This window comes from Pan troglodytes, chromosome 15, assembly GCF_028858775.2.
Source record: "Pan troglodytes isolate AG18354 chromosome 15, NHGRI_mPanTro3-v2.0_pri, whole genome shotgun sequence".
NCBI classification, from domain to species: domain Eukaryota; kingdom Metazoa; phylum Chordata; class Mammalia; order Primates; family Hominidae; genus Pan; species Pan troglodytes.
In genome coordinates this window covers 93,182,627-93,210,592 of record NC_072413.2, presented here as the reverse complement: position 1 = coordinate 93,210,592, position 27,966 = coordinate 93,182,627, and the positions used below count along the sequence as shown (strand labels likewise).

Below are 27,966 nucleotides of genomic sequence, written 5' to 3'. Positions count from 1 at the left end.
GAGCAGTGGTCATAATAGGTGGTGAGCATCAAAAGAAGCCATGTGGGCCGGGCACAGTGGCTCACGCATATAATCCCAGAACTTTGGGAGGCCATGGCGGCAGGGTCGCTTGAGCCCAGGAGTTCCAACATCAGCCCTGGAAACAGAGCAAGACCCCATCTCTACAAAAAACAAACAAAATTAGCCAGGCATGGTGGTGTGTGCCTGTAATCCCAGCAACTTGGAAGGCTGAGTTTGGAGGATTACTTGAACCTGAGAGTTCAAGGCTATAGTGAGACATGATCATGCCACTGCACTCCAGCCTGGGCAACAGAATGAGATCCTGTCTCAAAAAAAAAGAAAAAAAAAAAAAAAGCAGCAGCAGCAGCAGCCACCATGTGTTATACATATGCTTCAATTACTGCTACCTGTTATTAAACTTCCTCAGAGATTCTGGAAGCATCCAGAAGATGTGGTAAAAGTCAAGACCTTAAATCCACCACCGTAGGGCTTCATTTATTTATTTAACAAATGTCTATTGAGTTTCTCCAAGGTGCCAGGTGCTGAAAGTGAAAGGCCCTGCCCTCATGACCCTTTAGGATCACAGAGAAGTCAATCCTATATGGTAGAAGGTGATGCAAGAGCTCCAAGCAGGGGCAGCTAGCTCAGATGGGGGAGTGCAGTAAGGAAAACTTCCTGGAAGAAGTGACACCAGAGTTGGGTTTTGAAGGATGAGTAGGAGTGCGCTAGACCTCCTACTCATCTTTCAAACTAAGTTAGACTTAAACTACTGTGTGTGTGAATTGCCTGAGGGTGGTATTGAAACAGATTCTGATTCCAGTAGCTCTGGGGTAGAGCCTAGGGTTCTGCATATCTTACAGAAGTCCTCATGAGAGGAGTTCACTGATGGAGGGAAGTGACATCGAGGCAGCAAGGGCAGGATGAGCAGAAGCAATGGGGCTTGAAAGAGCTCAGTGAAGTCTGGGAGTGATGGGCGGTGAGAGGAAAGGGGCGGCAGAGTTGGGTCAGGAAGACCTGGTGTGAAGTGCTGGCTGGAGCTGGAGAGACTCCAGGAAAAGACGGTCCTCCCTGTAGAGTGTAATTACGTGTACCACAAGCCACAAGAAACGGACAGGCCATCACAAGTACTGCCTGTCCCCTGCCACAGCCATCAGAAAGGGTTTCTCTGCATTCAGAGAAGCAATCCTGCATGAGCCGGTCCCTCCAGCCATGGTCCATGTGGCCACCCACCAGACAAGGGGCTTGCTGAGAGGGTGGGTCTGTTGCTGGGGTCTGAAATGCCATTTTCCTTCCAGATTAAGGAGCTCACAGGCAACCTCAGCAGAAACTCTCCATCTTCCAGCTTGTCCCCTGGCTCAGGGGGCACAGACTCAGACTCATCCTTCCCACCCACACCCACTGCAGAGAGGAGCGTGGCAATATCGGTGAAAGACCAGAGGAAGGCTATCAAGGCCCTGTTGGCGTGGGTGCAGAGGAAAACGAGAAAGTAAGCCGCAGCCCCTCTCCCCACACTACTTCATTTAACTAGCTGCTTTCAGGCAGAGGAAAGGAGAATTAGTATTTATTAAGGTGCCAGTTATGTATGTGCCCATTGCTTCATATAGAATATCAGAACAGGGGGCAGGCGCGGTGGCTCATGCCTGTAATCCCAGCACTTTGGGAGGCCGAGGCGAGTGGATCACCAGGTCAGGGATCAAGACCATCCTGGCTAACACGGTGAAACCCTGTCTCTACTAAACTATACAAACAAAATTAGCCGGGCGTGGTGGCGGGCACCTGTAGTCCCAGCTACTCGGGAGGCTGAGGCAGGAGAATGGCGTGAACCTGGGAGGCGGAGCTTGCAGTGAGCCGAGTTCACTCCACTGCATTCCAGCCTGGGTAACAGAGCGAGACAACATCTCAAAAAAAAAAAAAAAAAAGAATGTCAGAACAGGAAACCCTGCATTTTTCTGGTTTTGCAGTACACACAAAATGCAGTTTGCAGAATGTTTGGTTTGCACAAAGCTGATAAGATTTGAATACAGATCAGAGGGGCCTTCATCATGTTGCCTCTCAACATGGGCATGTCTCTTGGATTCTAATGACTTGTGTGCATTTAAGCTTCAGGGTATCTTCCAGAGTCTGTACCTACTTTAAAAATAGTAATAATAAAGGCTGTAACATACTCAAAGTTAGGTCGGACCTTCCAAAATCGAGACGGGAACTGGAGCCAAGTTCCGGCCCTGTTTCACCCCACACCAGCAGCAGAGTGATTTTAGCAGTTTTGTATCAGGCCTTTTTACCAGCAGCAGGCCCACAGCCCCTGGACCATGGGCACAAATGCCAGACCAGTGTGGTGGAAACCAAACCAACTCGGGGCCGCCCCAGCTCCTCAACATACAGACTGGTTGAGATCCTGGTGAATCATTTACCTTTCCAAGCCCCAACTGCAAATAGTATCCTATCACACACTGCCTTCCAGGACAATTAGGTGAAATTAAATAAAATCCATGAAAGAGCACCTTGCACAGTGCCAGCCCATATTAAGCACTTCACAAATATTGATTCCTTTATCCCCTGTGTGTGGAAATAAAAGACGGAAGAGAGGTTGGATCTTTAGAGTTTTGATTGAGAGATCAAGCATGGTAGATTGAAATTGACAAATGTGAACCGCCATTAAATGTTGTTTACATAAATATCAACCAAAAAAAAGCTCATTGTCAGGGGTTAGGGTAGAAGCGGGGTGTGATGTAAGGGAGAGGAAGTGTCTTGGGGTGATAGGACAGTTCTGTTTATTGTGGTGGTTACATTAATCTGTACACCACCCCCATGAAAAGTAACACCTGTGAAAATGTGAAATTCAAATGCAGTCTATAGCTTAATTAATAATTGTCTTGGACCAGTATTGGTGTTCTGGTTTGGATAACGCACCCTGGTAGCATAAGATGCTGTCACTGGAGGAAGCTGGGGAAAGAGTAGAGACTCTCTGTACTGTGTTTCAACTTCTTTTGGGTCTTAAATGATTTCCAAATAAAAAGGTGCTTGGTTGTTTTTGTTTTTGTTTTTGTTTTTAAGAGAGGTTATTGACCATGGTTGAGAGATTGGTGGAGTCTCAGGATAGATTCTACAGGAAATTAGTGCCTGGCAAGATTCTCTCCTCTTTTGTCCTTCACTTTTACTTTTAAAAAGTTGAGGTAGCCTCCATTCTACAAAATAGAGTGAAAGCTCTCTGCCCCTCACTTTTACAATGATGCTTTTATTTCTATTACTGATAATAGTAGCTGTCATTAGTGAGTGGCTTTCTTGGGCTCCCAACGTTGCATATTAGGTTGACCCTATGACGTGGCCGTTCTTCTGGGGCCAGGCTCGACTTTCCCCACAAAAGCCCCAGCAAGTTCACTGTGTGGAGTTTGAGGCTCAGAGAGGTAGGTGACTTGCCCAAGGCCATGGCACTAGAAGCATAGAGGGGACAGCTGAGGTACAAACTTGTGTCTTTCTGGTTCCATTTTTATGGCACAGCACATTCCATGTTATGTTTTCAATGTCACTGATACAAGGAATGGTCTATACAGTTGGTCCTTTATGTGTCTGGGAATTGGGGAACCCAGGGTCCTATTTTGCCTCTTTGTTCAGTGTATACCCTCCTATTCCATTTGGCTGGAAATGGAAATGTCAGTGGTTCAGGGCAGCTCTCCCATGCTCAGGGACGAAGGCGTCTTCACCTGGCGAGGTCGGCAGCTCTGCCCCACTCAAAAACTCACGCGGCTGCTGCATGCTGACCTTGCACCTTTGAGTCTGTTTACTAACCAGCATCCTGGCTGCCGCTGCTGTTTTTCCTTCAGGTATGGCGTGGCGGTGCAGGACTTTGCGGGCAGTTGGAGGAGTGGGCTGGCTTTCCTGGCGGTGATCAAGGCCATTGACCCCAGCCTGGTGGACATGAAACAGGCCCTGGAAAATTCCACACGAGAAAATCTAGAGAAGGCTTTCAGCATCGCACAGGATGCCCTGCACATCCCCAGGCTCCTGGAGCCAGAAGGTAGCAGTGGTTCTCTCTTTCTTTCTAATGATTTTTTTTACAAATGTACCACTTGCCGTCCCATGTGGAAAATCTGGAAAATACAGAAAAATCTAATGAAGAAGATTTTTTCTCCTATATTTCTACCACTCAGATCATATGAATATTTTTCCAATATTTTATATGCCTCTAATTATATTTTTACATAATCGGTATCATTTACTGTATATATAATTTTGTACTTTTTATTTAATATTATATCATAAGTATTTTACATACTTCTATAATGTATTATATATTTTTATTGGCTGCATAATAATTCATCTAGTGGGCATACTAAAATGTACTTAGTGGCTGGGCGTGGTGGCTCACGCCTATAATCCCAGCACTTTGGGAGGCCGAGGCGGATGGATCACCTGAGGTCAGGAGTTCGAGACCAGCCTGGCCAACATGGTGAAACCCCATCTCTACTAATAATACAAAAATTAGCTGGGCATGGTGGCACAGTCTGTAATCCCAGCTACTCGGGAGACTGAGGCAGGAGAATCACTTGAGTCCGGGAGGTGGAGGTTGCAGTGAGCTGAGATCGTGCCACTGCACTCCAGCCTGGGCGACAGAGCCAGACTCTGTCTCCAAAAAAAAAAAAATGTACTTAGCTCTTCCACTACTGGTAGACATCGAGGTTGTTTCTGAAATATTTCCTTTTAGATATAACAACACCGCAGTGAACATCTTAGTAAATAAAGCTCAACGTGCATCCCAGATTATTTCCTTAAGGACCAGGTTTCATTAGCAGGATGACAGAGGGGGAGAGCCCACGCCTGTTTAAAGGGTTTGGCTCTCTCTGTGAAGTTGCCTTCCACGTGGGTTAGGCTAACGTAGGACTCCGTGTACCATATGTAGGCTGCCTGGTTCACCGTCCTTGCCCATGGAGCCAGCAGCGAGCTGGCTGCTCACTGTGGAAGGGACTAAAATAGCAAGGAAGAAGGGACAGAATTTTGGGAATAAGAAGCCCTAAATTCTATATCCTTGCTTCTCTGTTCATCAGCCAGCTGTGAGATTTCAGTTAAATGATTCACCACCTTTGAGCCTAAAGTTCCTCAAGTGGAAAATAAAGAGAAAAAACCTTCAATGATCTGTGGGATTCTTCACCATCAAGCATCCGGGAATACTATTGAAAGCGTGTGTGTTTGTATCTCCTGCTAATTCCTGTGTCTCTCTCGACAGACATCATGGTTGACACACCAGACGAGCAGTCTATCATGACTTACGTGGCACAGTTTCTAGAACGTTTTCCGGAGTTGGAAGCCGTATGTTTTCTTTTCTTACCTTTAATTCCGACACCATACATTTCCATCCGCTGGCCATCAGACGAAGCAGGGACGTGGGCAGCGTTGCTCTGTGTAACTAGCAGTCAAAATCGCCACTTGCTCCCAAGTCCCTTGAGCACGGCCTTACCACGTTTTAATTTCAGAATGATAGTTGTCCCCCTCATATGCGGGGGATACAGTTCAAGACCCCCAGTCGATGCTTGAAACTTTGGATAGTACTGAACCCTATATATACCATTTTTTTCCTATACATATGTATCTATGATAAAGTTTAATTAATAAATTAGGCACAGAAAGAGATTAACAACAACTAATAGTTACATAGAACAATTATAACCATGGGCCGACATCATTACTTTTGCAGTTTGGGGCCATTCTTAAGTAAAATAAGGGTTATGTGAACACAAGCACTTTGATATCGTGGTGGCTGATCTCTGATCATCCAGACAGCTACTGAGTGACAGATGGGTGGCAGAGATGGCATGGATGTGCTAGACAAAGGAACGAGTCAAGTCCCAGGCAGGACAGAGCAGGATGGTGAGAGATTTCATCCCACTACTCAGAACAGCACTCCATTTGAAACTTAGGAATTGTTTATTTCTGGAATTTTCCATTTAATCTTTTCAGACCACAGTTGACCATGGGTGACTGAAACCTCAGAAAGAAAAACCTCAAATAAGGGGGGAACTATTTACATGTAACATGCGTTAAGTTTCAAAGCAGGATGGAAACTGACGCCTGTCACAGACCTCTTCCCATGACAAACTTTAGTAAGATTATGAAAGATGCTTTCTTATAAAACGGATCTGCTTCTTGATTTTTTACATGTCAGATGGAACATGTTAGCATCTACCAGATTTTTATCAATGTTAAAAATCATAAAAGACAATGATCATTGAAAAGTTTGCCTTTTTATTTTCAGAATTCCAGATTATACTTGGTGAGAGTTTTTTTGGGCACAGAATCAGACCTTTTAGAAGTTGTCCTGGCCCCATTGAACTCCCACCCAACCCATGCACAACCCCGAGCTGATAATAATGACAGCAATGACAGCCTTTTCTTGAATCCATTAGTAATTGACTGAACCCTTGCCCCTGGCTTAGGGGACTCAGAAATAAACTAGATGGCTGAGGTCCCTGGCCTTGTGGAGCGTTGTTCTAGTAAAGGAAACAGTTATAAGTGAGCAAAAACGTAACTTCGGGTAGTTATAAGTACCAGACAGAAAAAAAGAAAGCATAAAGAGTTAAAGGATGCTTGCAGGAGAGGGGAGCTCCTTTTCTAGCTGGCTGCCTTGCCCCTGTGTCTCTGGGCTGCCTGCCATTCCTGCAATCCAGCATGGCTCAGTATCATAATCCTCTTTTATAAACGAAAATAAGGATCTCAAAGAGGCTTAAAGACCTCTCCATAGTCACTCAGCTATGAAGCACAGAGCTGGGGTTTGGACCCTCTGTGTTTCCAAAGTTCAGGCTCTTGTTTCCCTTACAACATGCAGCTGAAACTGGGGCTCTGTTTTGTACAGAAGAGCTTCCCAGGATCCTCCATGCCGTGGCTTTCATCCTGGCCCCCACCTGTGTGTGTGTTTCCTGCCTGTCCCTGCACCACATACGGACCCCTTACAGGGCGCTTTGGAAGCAGGAATTCCTGGGCTGGAATGCCAGTTCTCCACTTGGAGCTGTGTGACCTCAGGCTGGCGACTTGACCTCTCTGATACACGTCTATATTGAATGTGTATCTATTGAATGTGTGTCACCTGTAAAATGGAAATCTGACCCACATTTCAGGGTTATGTGAAGAATAAACAGTTATGTGAAGTACCTAGTACTGTGCCTGGAACAACAGTGGATGTTTAGTGAATAATGGTGACTCGGTCAATGGGTATAAAGTTACAGTTACATAGGAGGAATCAGTTCTGGTATTGTATTGCAGAGCAAGATGGCTATAGTTAATAATAATGTAACCAGTGGCTCACATTTATAATCCCAACACTTTGGGAGGCTGAAGCAGGAGGATTGCTTGAGCCCAGGAGTTAAAGACCAGCCTGGGCAACAAAGCGAGACCCCATTTTCTTTTCTACAAAAAAGAAAGAAAGAATAATATACTGTGTATTTCAAAATGTCTAAAAGAGAAGATTTTAACTGTTTTCATTACAAAGAAATGATAAATATTTGAGGTGACGAATATATTGATTTCTCAGATTTGATCATTTTACAATGTATACACGTTGTAAGATATCACATTATACTCCATAAATATATACAATTATTATTTGTCAATTAAAAATTTAAACAGAATCAAAAGAAAGGGATCCGGCCCTGCCATTATCTTGATTTTAGTCCATTGAGGCCTGTTTTGGATTTCTGATGTCCAGAAGTGTAACATAACAAATTTTTGTTGTTTTAAGCAAAAAAAAAAAAAAGTAGTGATTATTATTTTGCAATTCAATTTTCCTGGCCTGTTACTGTATTTTGAAATACTAGGCATTGGGGCTTTCATTAGCCCTGAGCTCTTAATCTGTAGGCAGAGTTTGAAATCAACTAAAACATACGGTATTTGTGTGAGTCAAAGCCACAGCTAAAATTGAGCAAATCTGACAGAGATCTCCCCAATGCTGAGGTCAGAAACTGCAGATGGGAAAAGATTGAGCCAGAAATAATACCTGGAGAAAGTCATTCTGGTTCACAGAACATGCTGCATCACTGCAGAACAGTCTATTTACATCTACAAGGGAATACAGATGAGAATTCACAGCTTATCCAGACACGCAGTGAACTGTTCTTAACAATTCTGCTGAGTTATTTCATTTCAGTAAACATTTGTTGGGCCCTGACCGTGTACCACACATTGTTGCTAGCTTTGTGGCCCAGCACATGGTTTCTTTTGGTAAATGTGCCATATGCATTTGAAAAGAACGGGTTTTATACAGTTAAAGAATACTGGTATTCTTTAATATGCTGTTAATATGTTAATATGCTATTCTAATATTCTATATTTATACTGATTTTTCCTGCTTTCCTGATCCATTAATGCAGGAGAGAAATGTTGAAAAAAAAATCTCCAACTGTGATTGTGAATTTATTTCTCCTCTTAGTTCTGCCAGTTTTTGTTTTATATATGTTGATGCTATGCTGTTAAGTGCACAGGCACAATTTATTATATTTTCCTGATGACTTGATTGCTTTATTTTTATAAAATTTCCCCCATCTTGAAGTGTGCTTTGTCTGATATGAACATAGCCATAGCAGCTTTCTTATGATTAGTGCTTGTGTCATAACTTTTTCCATTTTTTTCCTTTCAGTGTATGTACACTTATATTTAAAGTATGTCTCTTGTAAACAGTATACAGTTGGGTCTTGTATTTATTCTGACAAACTCTGTCATTTAATCAGTACATTTTTCATACGTTTATACGGGTTTCATCTACCATCTTGGTTATTGTTTTCCATTGGTCTGATATGTTCTATGCTCCATTGTCCTTCCTTCTTAACTTTTTGGGGATTATTCAAGGATTTCTTTTGTGTGCATTTATCCCCTTTATTGGTTTTTTAACCACATCACCTTGTTTTATCTTTTTAGTAGCTGTTCTAGTGATTATAATACTCATCTTTAACATACATCAGCTTACCTTAAATTAATATACTACTTCAAGTACAATGCATATTTTACATATTTGTATGTATTTTATATATATCACATATATAATTTTACTTCATCTCCATTACTTTTGCTACTAAATTGTCATTTACTTTACTTCTGCATATGTTTTAATCCTCAATACTTTGTTATTTTTGCTTTAAATAGCTAGTAGGCTTTTTAAGAAAACTTTGAAGTAGTCTTTTATATTGACCATGTATTTACCATTTCCAGTACTGTTCATTCCCTCCTTTAGGCTTTATATCTGAGATTGTGTTCTTTGAGCCTGAAGAACTATTTCTTTTGTATTGCTTGTAGCATAGATTAGTTATTCTAGAGCCTTTGCTTGTGAATTCTAACTCCGGGTCCTATATGGGTCTATATCTAGTGATTATTTCTTCTCTTGATTGTGGATTTCGTTTTCCTGCCTCTTCATGTCTTGTAATTATTTTATGTCAAACTTGGTATATAAAAGAACAATAGAGGTTGAAGCAGATGTCATTTTTTTCCCTCAGGAAATACAGCCCTTTCCCAAACAAGTGTGTAAGATGAGGAGCTGTCGTTTTGATCATATCAGCGTCAATAGGAGCTATGTTGCAGTTTTATTTAATTTCTTCTCTCTGGTTTTAAATGATTTGAGGCTGAAGTCAATTCACACTATCGGTGCATTGGGAGTCAAGCACTGCAGTACCACAGAGTCATTTTCTGCTTTTCAGCCCTGCCCCCAGCTGGCTCTTACACAGCAAAATTCCCTGTGTGGGCTAATTAGTATATGAAGAGAATTGCTTTTGTGTTTGGAGGGCTTCCAGATTCACTCTCTCATACAAGCCCACACAATCAATAAAGATTTGGCTGATCTTTCCTTATCTCAGGTGGATTAGCTCTTCTCCAAGTCCATACCCAGACTAGGCAACATGGTCCTCAAGCATGAAGGGGCTGACAATCTCTGTTCACTTTAGAAGGGATTGTCCTGCTTTAGAGCTTGGTTTCATTGAGATTCGTTAATCCATAGCTTTTTAAAAAACATGGTATTTTATATTTTTATTTATCTGATGGTTTCATATTTCAGCAGGAACAAGAGTCTTCTCTAACCATTTACATCTTAGAACACTGCATTGGTTTGAAGTGGCTTTTTCCATTTTTGTTTGTTTGTGTTTTGGGAAAGGTGGATATGGGTTGTACTTAAACCCTCTTCTTACTCATGTTGCTCTGTGCTTTTTTTTGTTGTTGTTCTTTTGTGTTTTTTTTTGTTTGTTTTTGGTTTTTTTTGCAGGAAGATATTTTCGATTCAGATAAAGAAGTTCCTATCGAATCCACTTTTGTTCGCATCAAAGAAACTCCTTCTGAACAGGAGAGCAAAGTCTTCGTTCTGACTGAAAATGGGGAGCGTACCTACACTGTTAACCATGAAACCAGCCACCCACCACCCTCCAAAGTCTTTGTCTGTGACAAGCCTGAGAGTATGAAGGAATTCCGCCTGGATGGTGTTTCCAGCCATGCGCTGTCAGACAGCTCCACCGAGTTCATGCACCAGATTATTGACCAGGTCCTGCAAGGGGGCCCAGGTAAGACCAGCGACATCAGTGAGCCATCTCCAGAATCCTCCATTTTATCATCCAGAAAGGAGAACGGGAGGTCCAACTCTTTGCCGATCAAGAAAACAGTTCACTTTGAGGCTGACACCTACAAGGATCCTTTCTGCAGTAAGAACCTGTCCCTTTGCTTTGAAGGGAGCCCAAGAGTGGCAAAGGAATCATTGAGGCAAGATGGACATGTCTTGGCCGTTGAGGTTGCTGAGGAAAAGGAACAGAAACAGGAATCCTCGAAGATTCCAGAATCCTCCTCTGACAAGGTCCCTGGTGACATTTTTTTGGTGGAGGGCACAAACAATAATTCTCAGTCTTCTTCCTGTAATGGTGCTTTAGAGAGTACAGCCTGCCACGATGAAGAAAGTCACTCTCTTTCACCCCCAGGAGAAAATACTGTGATGGCCGATTCCTTCCAGATCAAGGTTAACCTGATGACTGTAGAAGCTTTAGAGGAGGGAGACTATTTTGAAGCCATCCCATTAAAAGCCTCAAAATTTAACAGCGACGTAATAGATTTTGCTTCTACCAGCCAGGCTTTCAACAAAGTTCCTTCACCTCATGAGACAAAACCTGACGAGGATGCTGAGGCTTTTGAGAATCATGCTGAAAAACTAGGTAAAAGGAGTATTAAATCTGCTCACAAAAAGAAGGATTCGCCAGAACCTCAAGTTAAGATGGACAAACATGAACCTCATCAGGACTCCGGAGAAGAAGCTGAAGGCTGTCCTTCAGCCCCAGAAGAGACACCAGTGGATAAAAAGCCAGAGGTGCATGAAAAGGCCAAGAGAAAGTCCACCCGTCCTCATTATGAGGAAGAGGGAGAAGACGATGACCTCCAGGGTGTGGGCGAGGAATTATCTTCCAGCCCCCCAAGCAGCTGTGTCAGCTTGGAGACCCTTGGGAGTCACAGTGAAGAAGGCCTGGATTTCAAGCCCTCCCCACCCCTCTCAAAGGTTTCTGTCATTCCCCACGACCTCTTCTATTTCCCACACTATGAGGTTCCCCTGGCTGCAGTTTTGGAGGCTTACGTAGAAGACCCGGAGGATCTAAAAAATGAAGAAATGGATCTTGAAGAGCCAGAGGGCTATATGCCAGACCTGGACTCCAGGGAGGAGGAGGCCGATGGCTCTCAGAGCAGCTCCAGTTCCTCGGTGCCAGGAGAGAGCCTCCCCAGTGCCAGCGACCAGGTGCTGTATCTCAGCAGGGGTGGTGTGGGTACCACACCAGCCTCAGAACCCGCTCCACTGGCCCCCCATGAGGACCACCAGCAAAGGGAGACCAAAGAGAATGACCCCATGGACAGCCATCAGGTACTCAACCGTGGGATTTGGGAACCCTGGGTCCTGCCTGGGAAACTTGATAGTTCTTTGTCTGAAGCTCAGCTTCTTGCTCCATAAAATAGCGATGAGGGGGCTTCCCTTGGGACTACCATGGTGCAAAATTCAAAGAGGCACCTACTGTGAGGCTCGGGCAAATGCAGGGTTGGCACCTGAGAGTGAGCACCTCCTGAAATCCTGCACACGGGCACCTCACTGGCTTTCCCCCAGTCCTGGCCCTACTCACAGGGATGCTCTGAGGATCAAGTGAGGTCACCTTTGAGGGTCCAGCAGAGGAGGAGCAGAAATGATTTCAAAAGCAGTCATTGTCACAGGGCAAGGGTTGAAAAACTAACCGTTGCATACTATTCTCAGTACCTGGGCAGTGGGATCAGGAAAGCACATCTCCCTTAACCTGTTACACACACATTTCTAACACAGAAACCAAATATTAGTGCCCAACAGGAATAAGTCCTTTAAAAATCAAAAAAGCTCACCATCACTGATCATTAGAGAAATGCAAATCAAAACCACAATGAGATTCCATCTCACACCAGTAAGAATGGCGATTATGTCAGGAAACAATAGATGCTGGCGAGGCTGTGGAGAAGTAGGAATGCTTTTACACCATTGGTGGGATTGTAAATTAGTCCAACCATTGTGGAAGACAGTGTGGTGATTCCTCCATCTGATTTCAGAACCAGAAATACCATTTGACCCACCAATCCCATTACGAGGTATATGCCCAAAGGAATATAAATCATTCTGCTATAAAGACATACATGCACACATATGTTTATTGCAACACTATTTACAATAGCAAAGACATGGAACCAACCCAAATGCCCCCCAGTGATAGACTGGATAAAGAAAATGTGGTACATATATACCATGGAATACTATGCAGCCATAAAAAAGAATGAGTTCATGCCCTTTGCAGGGACATGGATGAAGCTGGAAGCCATCATTCTCAGCAAACTAAAACAGGAACAGAAAACCAAACACCGCTTGTCCTCACTTATAAGTGGGAGTTGAACAATGAGAACACATGGACACAGGGAGGGGAACAACACACATTGTTGGGGGGTGGGAGGCGAGGGGAGGGAGATCATTAGGACAAATATCTAATGCATGTGGGCCTTAAAACCTAGATGACAGGTTGATAGGTGCAGCAAACCACCATGACACTTGTATTTCTATGTAACAAACCTGCACACTCTGTACGTGTATCCCAGAACTTAAAGTAAAATTAAAAAAAAAAAAAAAAAAGAAAAAAAAAGCCAATAAAGGAAGAAACAAACAAACTAATAAAAAGTCCTTTAAAACTCAAGGCTGGAGTCAGCCTTCATGACCCCATCACTCAGGTACTGAGAATAGTGTACTAACCGTTGGGTATTGCAGCCAGGGGAACCTCATAGTGTGGGAAATAGAAGGGGTCGTGGGGAATGATGGAAGGCCTTTGAGAGGGGTGGGGAGGGCTGGAAATCCAGGCCTTCTTCGCTGTGACTCCCAAGGGTCTCCAAGCTGACACGGCTGCTTGGGGGGTTGGAAGATAATTACCCCAAGCTTCAGCATCATGCAATATACCTACATAACAAACTTGCACATGTACCCCCCAAATCTAAAATAAAAGTTGAAAAACAAAAATATATATATATATATTTTTTAATTTTTTTATTATACTTTAAGTTCTGGGGTACATGTGCAGAACGTGCAGGTTTGTTACATAGGTATACATGTGCCATGGTGGTTTGCTGCACCCATCAACCCATCATCTACATTAGGTATTTTTCCTAATGCTATCCCTCCCCTAGCCCCCGACCCCCACAGGCCCCGGTATGTGATGTTCTCTCATAACTTACCACTAACATAGGCATTAGAAAGTTAAAGAAAAAAACAGTCATCGTAGCTAACATCTAGCATGCACTTAGTGAACACTAGCCTGTTCTGCAGTAACTTAGGAGAAACAGAAGAAGCCCTCATGTTTGACTCCAGTTTTGATTTTTTTAAAGGACTTTTGCCCGTTGGGCACTAATCTTTGGTTTCTGTGGTTTGAAATTGGTGTGTAAATAGCATAAGGGGACATGCGCTCTTCTGAGCTTGAGCAGCTGGTCACATTCTTATCTGCCACTTGTGTTCCCACTTCATCTGGCCCAGTAGCTCACAAAGGGCCACTGGAGTGATCAGTGAAGGGGGTGCCTGGGCGGCTGGCCTGATGGGGAGGCTCCTCCTGCAGATGCCACGTTAATAAGTGCTGCGTCCTGCTACGGCACTGGGGATCCAGGAGGTGAGTCCGAAACCACATTGGCCATGCCCTGCTGGATATAGTGCACACAGGGCATCCAGGGCAAGACAGCCAGGGAGGAGAAGGGCCTGGGCTCGGCCTCTCCAGCCCCTCCATGAGCTCACCTGCTTACTCATCCAACCCCATAGAAAGCGATGCATCTGGCACTGCCAGGAAGATAAAAAAAGAAGGAAAATCCTGCCTTCGGTGTCTAATGCGGGAGACAGAGTCCCCAGTAACTGTACTGTGAGAGAATGTAGCCTCAGCCATAAGAGATGGGCCCAGCAAAGGGATTCAGGAGTTCAACAGAAGGAGGCTCCCACCCAGATCCAGAAAGGCTGCATGGGGGTTTTGGGGAGCCTAGAACTGGGGAGGGAGTTCTGGGTAGAGGGACTAAGGGTAGAGGTCCCCTAAGTGCAGGAGCCAGGTGGGAAAGTGACCAGCTATTTCAGATTGCATTGGCTCTGCCTCTATCTCAGACCCTTCCCCAGTCTCTCACTGTCCCTCCTCCCCAACTCAGCTTGCAGAGGGATGACCCTAAAGCACAAGTCTCACCTTATCACTTCCTGACTGCTGTATCCAGGATAAAGTCTAAATGTCTTAGCATGAACTCCAAGACTCTTCCCTCTCTAACCTGGCCACCCACCCCTCTTTGTCTCCCTCCCCTCTAGCCAAGCCAGCATCCTCCCACACCCCCAGACATCCAGGCTGTCCTCTGCCTCCAGGTGTGACTGGGCTGGTCCCACCATCTGGGCAAGCAGTTATTCAGCCTTCAAAGTCAATGCAAATGGCACCTCCTCCCAGAAGCCCTCCCACCTCCTCCCCAGGCAGAGCCATTGCTCCCTCCCTATAGCTGATCACATTTTTGACAATCTCTCCTTGAGTGCTTACCTGATTTCCATGGGCTTTGTTTTTCTCTCCCGGGAGAGTGTGGACATTTGTGTATTGATCTTTGGATGCTAGAGACCAGCACGGTGCCTGACAGGGCCTGCCAGTGTAGGGGACAAAGGTTTATTACACGATGGTTTCGGGGTCATACAGCAAATGGAAGGTAAATGAAACACTGAGATACATGACAAAGCCCTGGCTCATCAGAGCCCAGTGAGGGGCCCAAAGGACTGGAGCTGATTGGAGGATTGAGAGAGGCTTGCACCCTGCGGGAGCTACAGAAAAAGTCGGGTTCGAGTAGTCTTTTTTAAGCTTAAGTTTATTGACAGTTGAGTAGTTGGTGTGAATGAGTGGGGTAGAAGACCTAGAAGATTAGTTGAGCCAATAAAGAGAATAAGGGAAATTAATATAAGGGATCAGGTTCGTCCTAAAAGACACTGCAGATTTTAGCTAGGCCAGAAGTGGGGGGCTGGTTTTATTCAGTTTGCCAAATCTGAGCAATGAGGAGTGGCTACCTAAGCCCTAGGAGGAGCGGCATCCTCAGGCCGAGGGCCACATGGGCAGGGCTGCACACTCCGTGTTTGCCAACCGTGGAATGGATGGGAAGAGGGCTGGATGGCTCTGCAGGTGCCAGGGACCACGGCTGCCATCTTCCCCCTCTTCCCCCAGGGAGAGGAACCCAGTCCCCCACTTGCTTCCATGGCCTGCTGTGTGCTGACTTCTCTGAAGTCTCAAAATAAATAAATAAATAAATAAATAATAAATAAAATAAAATGATGAATTAGCGGTTTACACCCTCCCTCCTGGCCTGTTGGATGTGGCCTGTGAAAATACACATGTGGCCGTTTGTTCTCGAATGCTTTCCTTCCAGCAATTGCCAAAAGCAGAGCGTGCATGTGTCCAGCACTTGGACAGGTGATTTGGGGTGTGACTGAAAGAGCCCTGGGTTGCAGTGGTAGAATCAGGAGATCTAGATTTGAACTCCATCTTACATGGATCTCACTCTTGGTGAGAGCGTGGGCAGATGAGCTCCCTTGGGTGCAGTGTGGGAATGAAATCAACACCGTCTGCCTCACTTGGCTCCGGTCCACTGCCTCACCTGCCCAGCAAGCACTGCCCACTGATCCCCAGCCCACCTTGCAATTTGCTCCCAAGTACAGCCCTTGCCTCAATCCGTGTGGGTGAGCGTAGGGGGAGGGTACAGCCCGTTTGATGAGGAGCCCAAGGTGAGGTCTGGGAGTCTTGGGTCCTGGCAGACAAGGAGATGGGATGAAGCATTTCTCTGATACCTTGCCTTCCTTTAAAAAAAAAAAAGAGGCCAGGAGCAGTGGCTCACGCCTGTAATCCCTGCCCTTTGGGAGGCTGAAGTGGGTGGATCACCTGAGGTCAAGAGTTCGAGACCAGCCTGGCCAACACGGAGAAACCGTGTCTCTACTAAAAATACAAAAATTAGCCAGGCGTGGTGGCAGGTGCCTGTAATCCCAGCTACTCCGGAGGCTGAGGCAGAAAAATCACTTAAACCTGGGAGGTAGAGGTTGCAGTGAGCCAAGATCAAGCCACTGCACTCCAGCCTAGGAGACAAAAGCAAGACTCCATCTCAAAAAAAAAAAAAAGAAAGAAAGAAAGAAAAAAAGATATTTTCCAAGCCAAAGGGACTAGAAAATGGCAAGTTTTTCTTCTGATCTTGAAAAAATAAATAAGCCCTCTGCTTGTTTCATCTTTCAAAAACAGTAGCATTTGACCATTGATGAGGGCAGCCTGTGAGACTATCGTTTCAGATTGCTGAGCGCAGCTTTTCATTCCTGCATGGAGCTTAGTTCTCCCGGGGCACAATGGCCTGGCCGCTTTAATGCTCTTATTCTGACACCTGTTGAACAGGTTCTTCCAGCCCCTAAAAGAATTCTTGAGACGTGGCTCCAACAATGACCATGCTCCTGCATTTCACTCGGGAGCCTTGCTGACGGGTTTCAGAGTGCCTGGTGCAGACGGAGGTCAAAGAATCTTCATTACCAATACATGCCAGACATGTTGCACTACCATCCACCTTTGGCCAAAGGCACAGTGAAGATGGCATCCTGAAAACTCTACACCTGCCTGTGCGTGTGCCTCTCCAAACCTGTAGGCCACCTTTGCACCCTTTGGCCCACCTAGCTTCCAGGATTTATTCTTTGGTTTAATTGGATGATGGTTGTGAAGGATTCAACCACTGCTCACTGTAGGAGCCCTTCTCTTCCTCCTCTTTCTTTCTTTCTTTTTCTTTTCTTTTTTCTTTCTCTCTCTTCCTTCCTTCCTTGTCTCCTTCTTTTTTCTTCTTTACTTTTCTTCTTTCTTCTCCTTCCTCCTCCTCCTCTTTTCTTCTTCTTCCTTCTTCTTCACAGGGTCTCACTGTGTCATCCAGGCTGGAGTGCAGTGGCATGATCTTGGCTCACTGCAACCTCTGCCTCCCAGGCCCAAGCAATCCTCCCACCTTCACCTCCCGAGTAGTCGGGACCACAGGCACTACCACACACAGCTAATTAGAGACATTATTTATAGGAAATCCTGTGGAATAGTGGGATGTGGTTAATAATTATTGTACCCATTTCACCAACAAATAAACTGAGGCTCAAAAAGATAACATCAGTCACTCAAGGTCACAGAGCTGACTCAGCCAGGATTTGAAATCAGATCTTGCCGACTCCAGAACCTATATTGTTTTAACTCCATCAATTTGTAGCATTTGAAGTCTGTACCAGGGGCCGGAGTTGGGGTGGACTTGTCTCTCATGCAGGCTGTGCTGCAGGGGATTCATGAAGAGGATCAGGGAACAGGCAGAATTGGAAGGGACGCCCTGGCTGGGCCTGAGCAGAGCACTGCTGGGTGATGTCACCTACTTTACACTGCAGCGTGACATACTGACTTGGATTTGGTCGTTCTGTCTTTCAGTCCCAGGAATGCCCAAACCTGGAAAACATAGCAAACCCCCTAGAAGAAAATGTAACGAAAGAATCAATCAGTAGTAAAAAAAAGGAAAAAAGGAAACATGTGGACCACGTAGAAAGTTCACTATTTGTAGCACCAGGAAGTGTTCAATCCTCAGATGACCTAGAAGAAGACAGTAGCGACTACAGCATTCCTTCCAGGTATTTTATTCATCTCTTTTCACCCGTAAGGTGGAGCCAGAGAGTTAGAGAGTTATTTGCAGTTTCTGATTTGATGGGGTGGGAGGTGCAGGCATGGGATTGGACAGCAAGGGAAATACAGCTTCATACACAATCCTCATTCTCTACACCTGGGTTCCCTGACCCACCCTCATCATTACCGGACCTCATAAGGAGCAAAAAGGGAAGGATGGGAAGCTTGCCTTCTCTCCTCAGTCTTCAAACCTTTGGGTGGAAGCTGGCAGTGAGCAGCAGATGGCTGAACCATAGGTAGGCGTGGGGGTGAACGCGGTAGACTTGGAGCCTCTGCTGGCTGCCTTCTGGCCCCCAGACAACTACAGGTTGACCAGACTTCACTTTATAAGCATCTTAATGACTTCAAGCATATCCACCTTTCCACCAAGGAGACCATTAATGTCTGGCACGTGGAAGCTGGACATCTCACTAATATTATGGCTTCTTCCACAATTCCCATTCCAAGGAAGTAGGGATGCTTGATTTAGCTTGGGAGAAGGAGGGAGCAGGGAGGATAATGAGATTTAACTGATCTACAGGAATCTCATAGCACACCTCTGCTCTGTCACTCCAAGGCCACCAGATGAGCCAGATTTGTCCCAGGGAAAATGTGTAACTGCTGAAAATCAGAAGACCCTGGTCTCTCCTCTCTCTCATCATCACAATAGTCAGTCAGTGTTTATCAAGCCCTTACTGTACCCAGGAACTTCACATTCATTTTCTCATTCATTCTCATGTCACCTATAGACACACTGGTGGGACTGTGCCTCATATGGCAGACAAAGAAGGTCAGGGGGCCAGGTAACTTTCCCAGCTTAGGGAGTCTTGGACTCAGATGTGTCCCACTCCACATTCCACATTCTTTTTGTGCCCCCTTGTTGCCTGTGATGATGTAATACAAGCTGCAACAGAAAACTATTGAGATATGCATTTGGGGAGGGGCAGGGAGAAGCCCATACAGACAGAGCCAGAGGAGTTGCTGGCAGGTGCCTGGCTTTCCACCTCCCTCTGCCTTGCTTCTGTGCCTGGACTTTGGGGAAACAGAGGCAGGGGGAGGAGGGCCAAGGCACAACAGAAGGCTGCTGCCCACTTGGCCTTTGACTCCCAGCGTGCCTGTCCCTGCCCCTGGGTGTGACTGTCTCGCAGTCATCTATGATCTTCGCATGTCGCTGGGCTCTGCTGTCAGTGCAGGTGAGCACTTTGGACAAACAGTGCAGGGGATTTGCCCAACTGCTCAGCTTCTCCCTAAGCAGGTTAATTCTCAAAGAATCCTTGAGCAGCCACTGTGCAATGGAGTCTGCTAGGCCTGGGGACTTCAGGAGAGGGAGAAAGAGGTCAGCCACAGGGGTGATTCAGGCGGGGCTCCATCCTTCAAGGAAATAGGACGTTACCCTCCATTCCGCTAGGACTGGGTGGAATGTGAAAAGTGCGAGGTAAGCATTCCCACTTGTACATTTTGGACCTCAGACGCAGGTAGAGAGAGTCAGGGCAGCCTGGTCTAGGCCCAGGTCTGACTAATTGCAGAGAACCTCTGGTGAGTCCCAGCACATCGGGATGCTTGGGTTACTTCCTGCTCCAAATGCTTTGATTTTTAAGAATATGTGCCTTGCTTTCTATTTAAAATCCTGACTTTGATTTTTCTTGTAGATGAGGGCCCAATGTGTGTATCACTAATATCCATCCTGTTTGTAAGCACTGTCCAACCAAAGTAGGCATGTTAGATAAAATCTGTCATTTCTGTCCCTGGGTGTGAAGTTGTCGCTTGCCTAAATCCATACGTGGAAACCCCAGGATGGGGGTGACCGTACAACTGAGCCATGAAGAGCTCCAGGTGGTACCAATTCAAAACATGTGTTTGTTTTTCAGGACTAGTCACAGTGACTCCAGCATTTACATTCGACGACATACTAATAGGTCTTCGGAATCGGTTAGTATGTGAATTTCTTCTCTTTCCGCACGGCCCCTGCTCATCAATTCCTTTCCATCCTTCCTCCCCCCCAGCCCAGAGCTTTGAAATTACTGACATGCAACAGCTATATCTTTGGATAGAAGACAAGCAAATTGAAACCTTATCATTAAGCACAGTCCAATCAGATATCCGGTTTGGGCAATAAGGGATGTAAATAAAGTGATGATTTTAAAGCCCAAAGCCCTCTTTGTTATAAAAATGCATCCAAAACGCCTCACCTGGGCCCCCCGCACACACACCCAGAAGGATCACGTTCAAAGACAGAGGTGCAACATGAGTCAAGGTCCGATGGACAATTGCACGTGCTCAGTAGCAGATGTGTTAGAACCCGGAGCAGCACACCCCAATTCGGGTTCCGGGTGGTGGGGTCTCTCGCACTCACAAGGGAGGGGCTTAGGGGAGGAGGCAGAGGAATGTATATTGTTTAGCACTTTGATTTTGGATCTAGATGCTGACAGTATTGAGAAATGCCCGGCATGCTCGGCTTTGTGTGTTTAAAATCGTTTTATTTTCTATTTCAGAGATTTCATCTTTACTAATTGGGTTGCGGGGGTTTTGTTTATAAATTTCACTGTAGGATCATTTTAGCTATGTTCAGTTGAGGAACGCAGCAGATCTGGATGACAGAAGAAACCGAATATTAACCAGGTTGGTGGCTTTCCTTCAGGTTTTGTGGGGGTTGTAATAAAATGTTTTTACATTCTGCAGCCTGCCTTACAGGGGTGGTTATTCTCCCACTGCTTTGTTGATAACAGTATTAATAATTTGGGATAATGCAAGAAAATAACGATTCCAGAGAAAATGATGTAAATTGAATATGAGTAGAAAGGAAAAGTAGATATTAATTAACACTGATGGGCAGGGCCCGGTTCCGAAAATGAGTCAGTTTAAAGACGGGTCTGGGTTCTGAGCCTGCAGCTGTGTTTAAATGAGTGGTATAGAGTATAGGGTGGTTTAGTGGTATAGGGTAGTTAGCAAAGGGACGGCCAGGCAGGAGAAGAGGTGGTGGTCTTGTGAGGCTGTGTGGCCCCCGTGAATGCTGTAGCCCCTGACGCCTGCCCATTCCCTGTCGCCACCGCAGGTACAATACTCAGAAGCTTACTGAGCTGATTTTACAGTTTTATGGCATCAGAGCAGACATGAAGAGGGAAAGCAAACATGCCAGGATGTCTATGAAAGTATTTCTTGCTGTCGGAGAACTGTTGGCCTAGCCTAATGTTGCTGAATTGCTGGAAACCTGCCCATTTAAAACATAGGAAACCAGAAAAACTTCTCAAATTCTTACAATTCTGAGACGTCCCCATTCCTGTTGAAGTCATAGAGTTGCTTTATTATGTTTTTATTTTTAAAATTTTTTATTTACTCGCCACAGATTTGAGTTGGCTTGGAAGGATTTAGATTACTGGAATCGGAAGCCTCTGTCTGAATATTACCCAACACCCAAGAGTGTGGTCATTAGAACCCCATCCCTCTGGCTGCTAAAAAAGAAGCAAGACAGCTCTTTTCCCCTGCCATGAAATGGAAATACTAATTCAAGTTTTCCACCAGGCTGGATATGCTCATAGGAAAATAATCCTTTTTGCTCTTATGAGATAGAGGCGTTGAAAATAGAACCTATAAAGTTGAGAAATGCAGTCGTGTTTTCAGTTTTCTACATTGAGCATTTATTACCTTTATAATAAAAAATAAGATTTAGGCCGCGCGTGGTGGCTCACGCCTGTAATCCCAGCACTTTGGGAGGCCAAGGAGGGAGGACTGCTTGAGGCCAGGAGTTTGAGACTAGCCTGGGCAACACAGAGACCGTGTCTCTATAAAAAGTATATAGTTTAACTTGTTTCTGTGGACAGCTTTTTAAAGAAGACCATCATGTGGGTATTTATCATTCAGTATGTAGACTGTGGCAGATGTTTAATCCCACCCTGCCCCTCGCTCCTGCTATCAGGAGATAGTTCTGGGACAAGTGGTTTTAGCCTCTCGTAATCTCCATTACACCGCACGAAACCACCCTAAGAAGCTTACACTGCAGGCTTCTCTACATGCAGCTCCAAGCAGAGGCCCCAGCCCCAGGCAAAACCTTCTGGGCTTCCCTATGATCCGCCAGGCAAAACTGAAATGACATTTTAACACTACCATCTATAAAATAAAAGTAGGAAGGTAAATCTGACTGAAATCAAATCTAATAATTATTTTAAAGGTAATATTCCAAAGCCAAAACAAAACTGTGGGGAATGGGAGAGGTCTTTGTTTCTTTCTGATAGATGATTTAAAATGATCTGCTATTAGGGACACTTCATCCCTTAGATGACCTATGGGGTCCCCTGCGTTACTAACAAACAGCAGCAAGCGATCAGTATCTAACTCCGTGTCACTCTCTGAGAGCACTGTGGCATCAAGAAAGGTGTCCCAGGAGACCTGGCCTAGGCGCCAGCTCTGTCGCCAAGTTAATTGCATGGCCTTGGGCAAGTCACTCCACCCCGAAAGCCTCAGTGTGTCCATCTGCAGAATGGGGCTGCCACCTCCTCTCAACCTGATGTTATGGAGATGAACGGAGTACGTGCAAAAGCTCGAGGGGCTACCTGGATGGCCCGACGCACTGCCTTGGGCCAGTACACACAGTGTGGGGCCTACCTGGACATGGTGCTGGGGAGCCTTTGGGTCTTCAGGCGGGGAGTGGGGGCCGGGGAGAGACGGGTAGCACTGGGTGGGGTCCACTTTCCTGGGAACCTGCTTGGTAACTGCGTTTCCTCTGTGTTTCTTCTGTAGGAAGGCCAACAGCTCAGGAGAAGCCATGTCACTGGGGAGCCACAGCCCGCAGAGTGACTCCCTGACACAGCTTGTCCAGCAGCCGGATATGATGTATTTTATTCTCTTCCTGTGGCTCCTGGTGTACTGCTTGCTGCTCTTCCCACAGCTGGATGTTAGCAGGCTCTGATACGTGCGTCTGGATAATAAAAAAGACAGGACCCTGACCAGGGGCGGGGTTACTTCATTTTATTTTGGGTTCTGGGTGGGGCACTTCTACAGACAGTTGAGGACCTCCGAGGAAACTTAGACCCCCTTTCTCGCTATTGTGGTTTTTTTTTTTTTTTTCAGGTTTCCTTTTTTTTCTGGACAACCTGAGCATGCTTTTTTCTTTGGCTGTGTACTCAAAACTCAGGCATGCAGCTGGATCCGTAGGTGGGGTTTTGTCCTTGTGTGCCTTGCTGGGTTGGATAGGGAGCATTGTTAGTGATCATTAGCCGGCCTGGATCTTAGCACACCCCACATTGCAGGTTCACACGCTGGATGAACTCGAGTTTCTTACCTCTCAGATGAAGGGCTGCTTAATGAGAAAGAGGGTGGGCACCCCAGGCCGAGCCCCAGCTGGGGAGAGAGCTGCCACGTTTTCCTCCAAGTGTGGGTGTTTGAGAGAAGGTGCTGGGGTCCATGCACCTGTCGCAGTCCGGTAACTGGTTGCATTCACTAGGGGAAATCCGAGCAGCCAGCTCTGTGTAAGCACATCCAGGAATGGCAGAATCCAGGGAGGAAGGTGAAAGCTGTGTTGAGAGCCACTGTGTGCTCTTTTTCACCCTGTTTTTTTTGTTGTTTTTTTGTTTTGTTTTTTGTTTGAGGGGAGATACACTTGAAATTCAGTTTTCCATTGATTGGATTGAGATAGAACCATGATTTTCAAACCAGATCGCCAGGGCCCAGCAGGGCCATATAAAAGCCATGAGGAGTGGCTGGGCTGGAATCAGCTCCCAGCAGTGCTGGAGCTGGGTGGTGGGGTAGCTTCCTGCCCACTAAAGCTTTGGTGCACACCTCCCTCAGAATGCATGTCTTGGAACGGGCATTCTTTGTGGTCACTTGTAATGGGTTTCTTGAAGAGGCTTTCTGGACAGCACTCCGGGAGCAGGCCAGCACAGGAGGTTTGTGAAAGAAGAGAGGCATCTCTAGCACCCCTGCCCCCAGTCTTCCTCAGCCCCAGGCTCCCTCTGCTCTCTCCTCCCTGCCAAGACTCAGGTCTGTGGTGAGTCTCTGCATTGGTTCCTCCTCCCCTTCAGAAAGCATGTACCAGGCAACCCTTATAAAATCACAAATGAGTCAGGAGGGGACTCAGTGAGCATCTTGTCTAGCTGGACCCAGAGAGACAGAGCAGCTTGACCAAGATCATATAGCCGACCAGGGGCAGACTTGCAGTGAGCACACAGGCACCTGATGCCCTGTCCAGAGCTGTTACCCCTTGTAGGAAACTTCCACTGGGCACACCAATGTCCTGAGAAAAAGATAAAATGACTAGATTAAAATGTCCACATTCAAGCAAAACCAAAAAGTTTAGACCAACTATCGACATTTGTTTTGTTCTTGTATTTTTCCCATGAGGAATTCTTACTCACCTTCAAGCTCATCCCCAATTCCTTCTGAAATACCCTTGACAGCTGCAACAGCTTGTCATTTGACATACCAGCGTTGCTCTTACTCCAGGAATCACGTTTCTTTCTTTGCTAGCCAAGGACTTGCTCATTTCAAGCAGTGGGTTTCAAGTTTACAGAATTCCAGCATGGCCAGAAGAATTTACATAGCACATCTGAGTCGATGACAGCCAAAATCTGGCCTCTAAACCAGTCTGATTATAGTCTGTCTCCCCTCCTGAAAGAATTTCAGCCTTCCAACCAGAAAGCTGCTGGGAGCTTGGAGTGATTCCATCTGGAAGGCCAAGAGCCCCATGGAAAATGAGCTAATTAATGAGCTCCCTGGCATCAATGAAAGCTCAAAGGTACAGATAATAAAGATTATGTGATAGTTTATAACCCTGGGCACCATGCAGTCCTTGCCTAAATTAGATGCTCGAAGAGCCTGGGAAGAGCCAACCCAAATGTGAATCATTTCATTTTATGGGTCTAGACCTTGTTCAGAAAAACCTCTGCAGGATACTTCTCTCACCTATTACAACTTGTAATATTGTTTAAAACATTACTGGCAAGATGCCTGAAAGTCATTTGGTTCAGGTTGGCAGTCAACTGATATTTTGCAAAGGAAAAAGAAATCTCATTTGAGTATAGGCTTCTATGGAAGAAGCTGGATATAGAAAATGGATGTGGAAGTCTGCAGGACAAACCACCCCATTGCTTGTAATTTTTTTTTAATTAAAAGAAATACAATAAGGCTTTTAACAAGAACTAGCAGTCCCCTAAGTCTCGCTGCTTAGAAGTAACCACTTTCAACTCTCTTATATTTGCATTTCTACATAACGTGCTTACACTTTATTTTTTAATTTAGAAACATCTACTGGCTTGCTGTCACAGTAGAGGAGGATTTCACTCTTACCATACCATGCTTTGGTTTTCCAGTATAGCTAGATCACATCATTTAGTACATTTCTATTAGGTGTTGACATTACCTGGAGCACTTAAGGATTGTTGACTCCCAAGCCCAGCAGTGTGTTATGGTTACATGTCCTTTCTCCTCCAAATGTCCCCCTTAATTTGCTATTCTCTTTACTTTTTTTTTTTTTTTGGTGTGGCACATTCTTTAATAACTTCCTGAGGAAGAGAACATGGGAAGTAAATATGGTTGTAAATATTTTGAGATTTTTGCATGACTTAAGATGTCTGTATTCTGCCCTTAACAGAAATGTGGCTGAGCATAGAATGACAGGTGGAAAATAATACCCTCCCCTAGCCCCTCCCAAGCGTGCTGGTTGAGATTTCTGATGCCATTCTGATTCCCATACCTTTATATGTGACTTAGGTTTTTTTATCCACCCTTCCTGGAAACATTTAAGATCTCTTTATTCTTGGTGTTCTGAACTGTCATGACGGTGTTGTATCCCGGGTGTTAAACCTTGTGCTGGGCCTTCATGGGAAATTTCTTAAATTTTCTTGTGATTACTTACATTCTTTCTTTCTGGACCACCTATTATTTCAATGTTGGACCCTCCCCTACACCCAGGCTGATGCTCTAATATTTTTTATCTTTTCTATTTTTCGTCTATGTTTCTGATCTGCTTTCAGGAAGAATTATTCATTTTTATCTTCCCAATCTGAATGTTTTATTGAATTTTTATTTTCCAAGTTAATAAAACCTTTGGTTATTATCCTGTCTTTGTTTTACAGTGTCCTGCTCTTGATGCGTGGATGCAGATTTTGTCTCTCTGTGGACGTTAATGATTGTGGTCTGAGGGGAAGTTCTTTTCTGCTCCCTGTGTTGCCCTCATTTTCTCTGAGTTCTCTTTATTTTGGTGGTCTCAGTCTCTATCTTTCACGTTGTGAATTTTTCTCAAATATCTGGTGATCCTATGGATCTGTTCATGTTTTAAGAGTGAGGCATCCAAAAGCTGATTGGAAGTTGTGTGTGCCAACTGGTGAGCTTTTCCACTAGGGTCACCAGGTGGGCACCTGGACTCATCATTGGAGAACACTGCCTGTCAGTATTTGCACGTGTTTTTTCTGGGGCTCATTCTGTTTCTTGAGAGATATTCCCACTACTCTCCTTCCTGGGAAACGGGCATACACGGGGCTTTTAGCCTATGCTGAGCCCTCATGTGGTTTCAAAAACGGTGTCCCATCTGGGCAGAAGTCCCCATGAGCACTTGGCTTGACTGGCAAAGGACACCTTTTGCCCCTTCCTCCAGACATACCCAGCTCTGAGCTTGGACAATGCTCGAGGAACAATGAAAAGGCTAGATTTTAACTCCTAATTGCCCTCTTTAGCCAAGTGCCTCTGTGCAATGCACAACTGTAGGGCCATATCCAGAGACCCTGGTCTATACTCAGTGTGCCCGAGTCCTGACCGCTGAGCAGGCAGCCTCATCACCTGTGAGTATTTAGACTTTCATTAAGTTGCTTCAACCTTTGCTGTGCCTGGTGTCCCTGAGTTGGAGCTGCTCTGATTTCTCCATGGAGTAGGAGCACAGTGGTCATCTGGCTGCATGGGAAGGACAGGGGACCTCAGAGCCAATAAATGCCCTGGTCTTCAGCCTCATGTCTCACCCCATCCCTCCTATTCCAATCCCCAAGCCTCTCCTGGAGGCCACAGGGCATCTCTGCTGACCACTCTGTGGCCTCCCCTCTGCAGGCATTTGGTTTTAGGATCCCCCTCCCTGCTCACTTTTCCATCAGTTCCATTCCTGCATAAATAGGTTGCTAGCTCTTGCTTACTGTTCTCTTCTGTATTCTTCTGTGTTCATGGTTGTATTAATATAACTTTCATTCCTCTGCTCCTATTTTCATGGGGTTTCATGAGGGAAGAAACAGGCTTATGTGTTCAGTATACCATCTTGATCCATAAACCCCATTTGAGTTATCTCACAGGTTGCTTAGGGGGCTTGCTGCTCTGACTGGTTTGTGAACGTGCCCTGAGTCCAGCTGGGACTGCAGCAACATCCATCCTTTTGAGCTGTGGTCTGCTAAGTGATTTTGTGTAATGCTGTGCCAAGTGCAGGAGAGGGATACATAGCATGGCTAAGCTCTGCTTGAATGCCATGATTAGTTATTACCTTCCTTCCTTCCCCCTGGTTTTGCTGCCTATTGTCAGTAAATGATCTTAGATCTCCTGCCTCCCCAAAGATATAGTCTATGTGGTGGTCTGGGTTCTAGGTTTTCTTTACCACCCTTGCTTCATTTAAGAAACAGAAAACTGGCTAGGCACAGTAGTGGCTCACACCTATAATCCCAGCCCTTTGGGAGGCCAAGGCAGGAGGATCGCTTGAGGCCAGGAATTCAAGACCAGCCTGCACAACATAGCAAGACTCCATCTCTACAAAAAGTTAAATTTAAATTAGTGGTGGCATACACTTATAGTCCCAGCTACTCAGGAGGATGAGGCAGGA

The 27,966-nt window shown here is 45.4% G+C and overlaps 1 protein-coding gene across 6 annotated transcripts in view; it reads left to right on the top strand.

The window, feature by feature from the left end:
* Window positions 1-26,232, top strand: part of CLMN (calmin) — a 134,168-nt gene extending 107,936 nt beyond the window's left edge. For 2 of the 6 annotated variants that reach the window (XM_016926686.4, XM_054666270.2), the window contains exons 6-14: window positions 1,296-1,486; window positions 3,822-4,015; window positions 5,222-5,304; window positions 10,229-11,854; window positions 17,958-18,154; window positions 20,054-20,114; window positions 20,734-20,804; window positions 21,238-21,334; window positions 22,924-23,125. In XM_016926686.4, coding sequence (XP_016782175.3) covers window positions 1,296-1,486; window positions 3,822-4,015; window positions 5,222-5,304; window positions 10,229-11,854; window positions 17,958-18,154; window positions 20,054-20,114; window positions 20,734-20,804; window positions 21,238-21,334; window positions 22,924-23,088 — 2,685 coding nt within the window. In that variant the 3' untranslated portion in view covers window positions 23,089-23,125. Of the gene's footprint in view, window positions 1-1,295; window positions 1,487-3,821; window positions 4,016-5,221; window positions 5,305-10,228; window positions 11,855-17,957; window positions 18,155-20,053; window positions 20,115-20,677; window positions 20,805-21,237; window positions 21,335-22,919 lie in introns of all 6 variants that reach the window. The other 4 variants (XR_010151020.1, XR_010151019.1, XM_016926687.4 and 1 more) reach the window with 3 other exon arrangements.
* The last annotated feature ends 1,734 nt before the right edge of the window (window positions 26,233-27,966 follow it).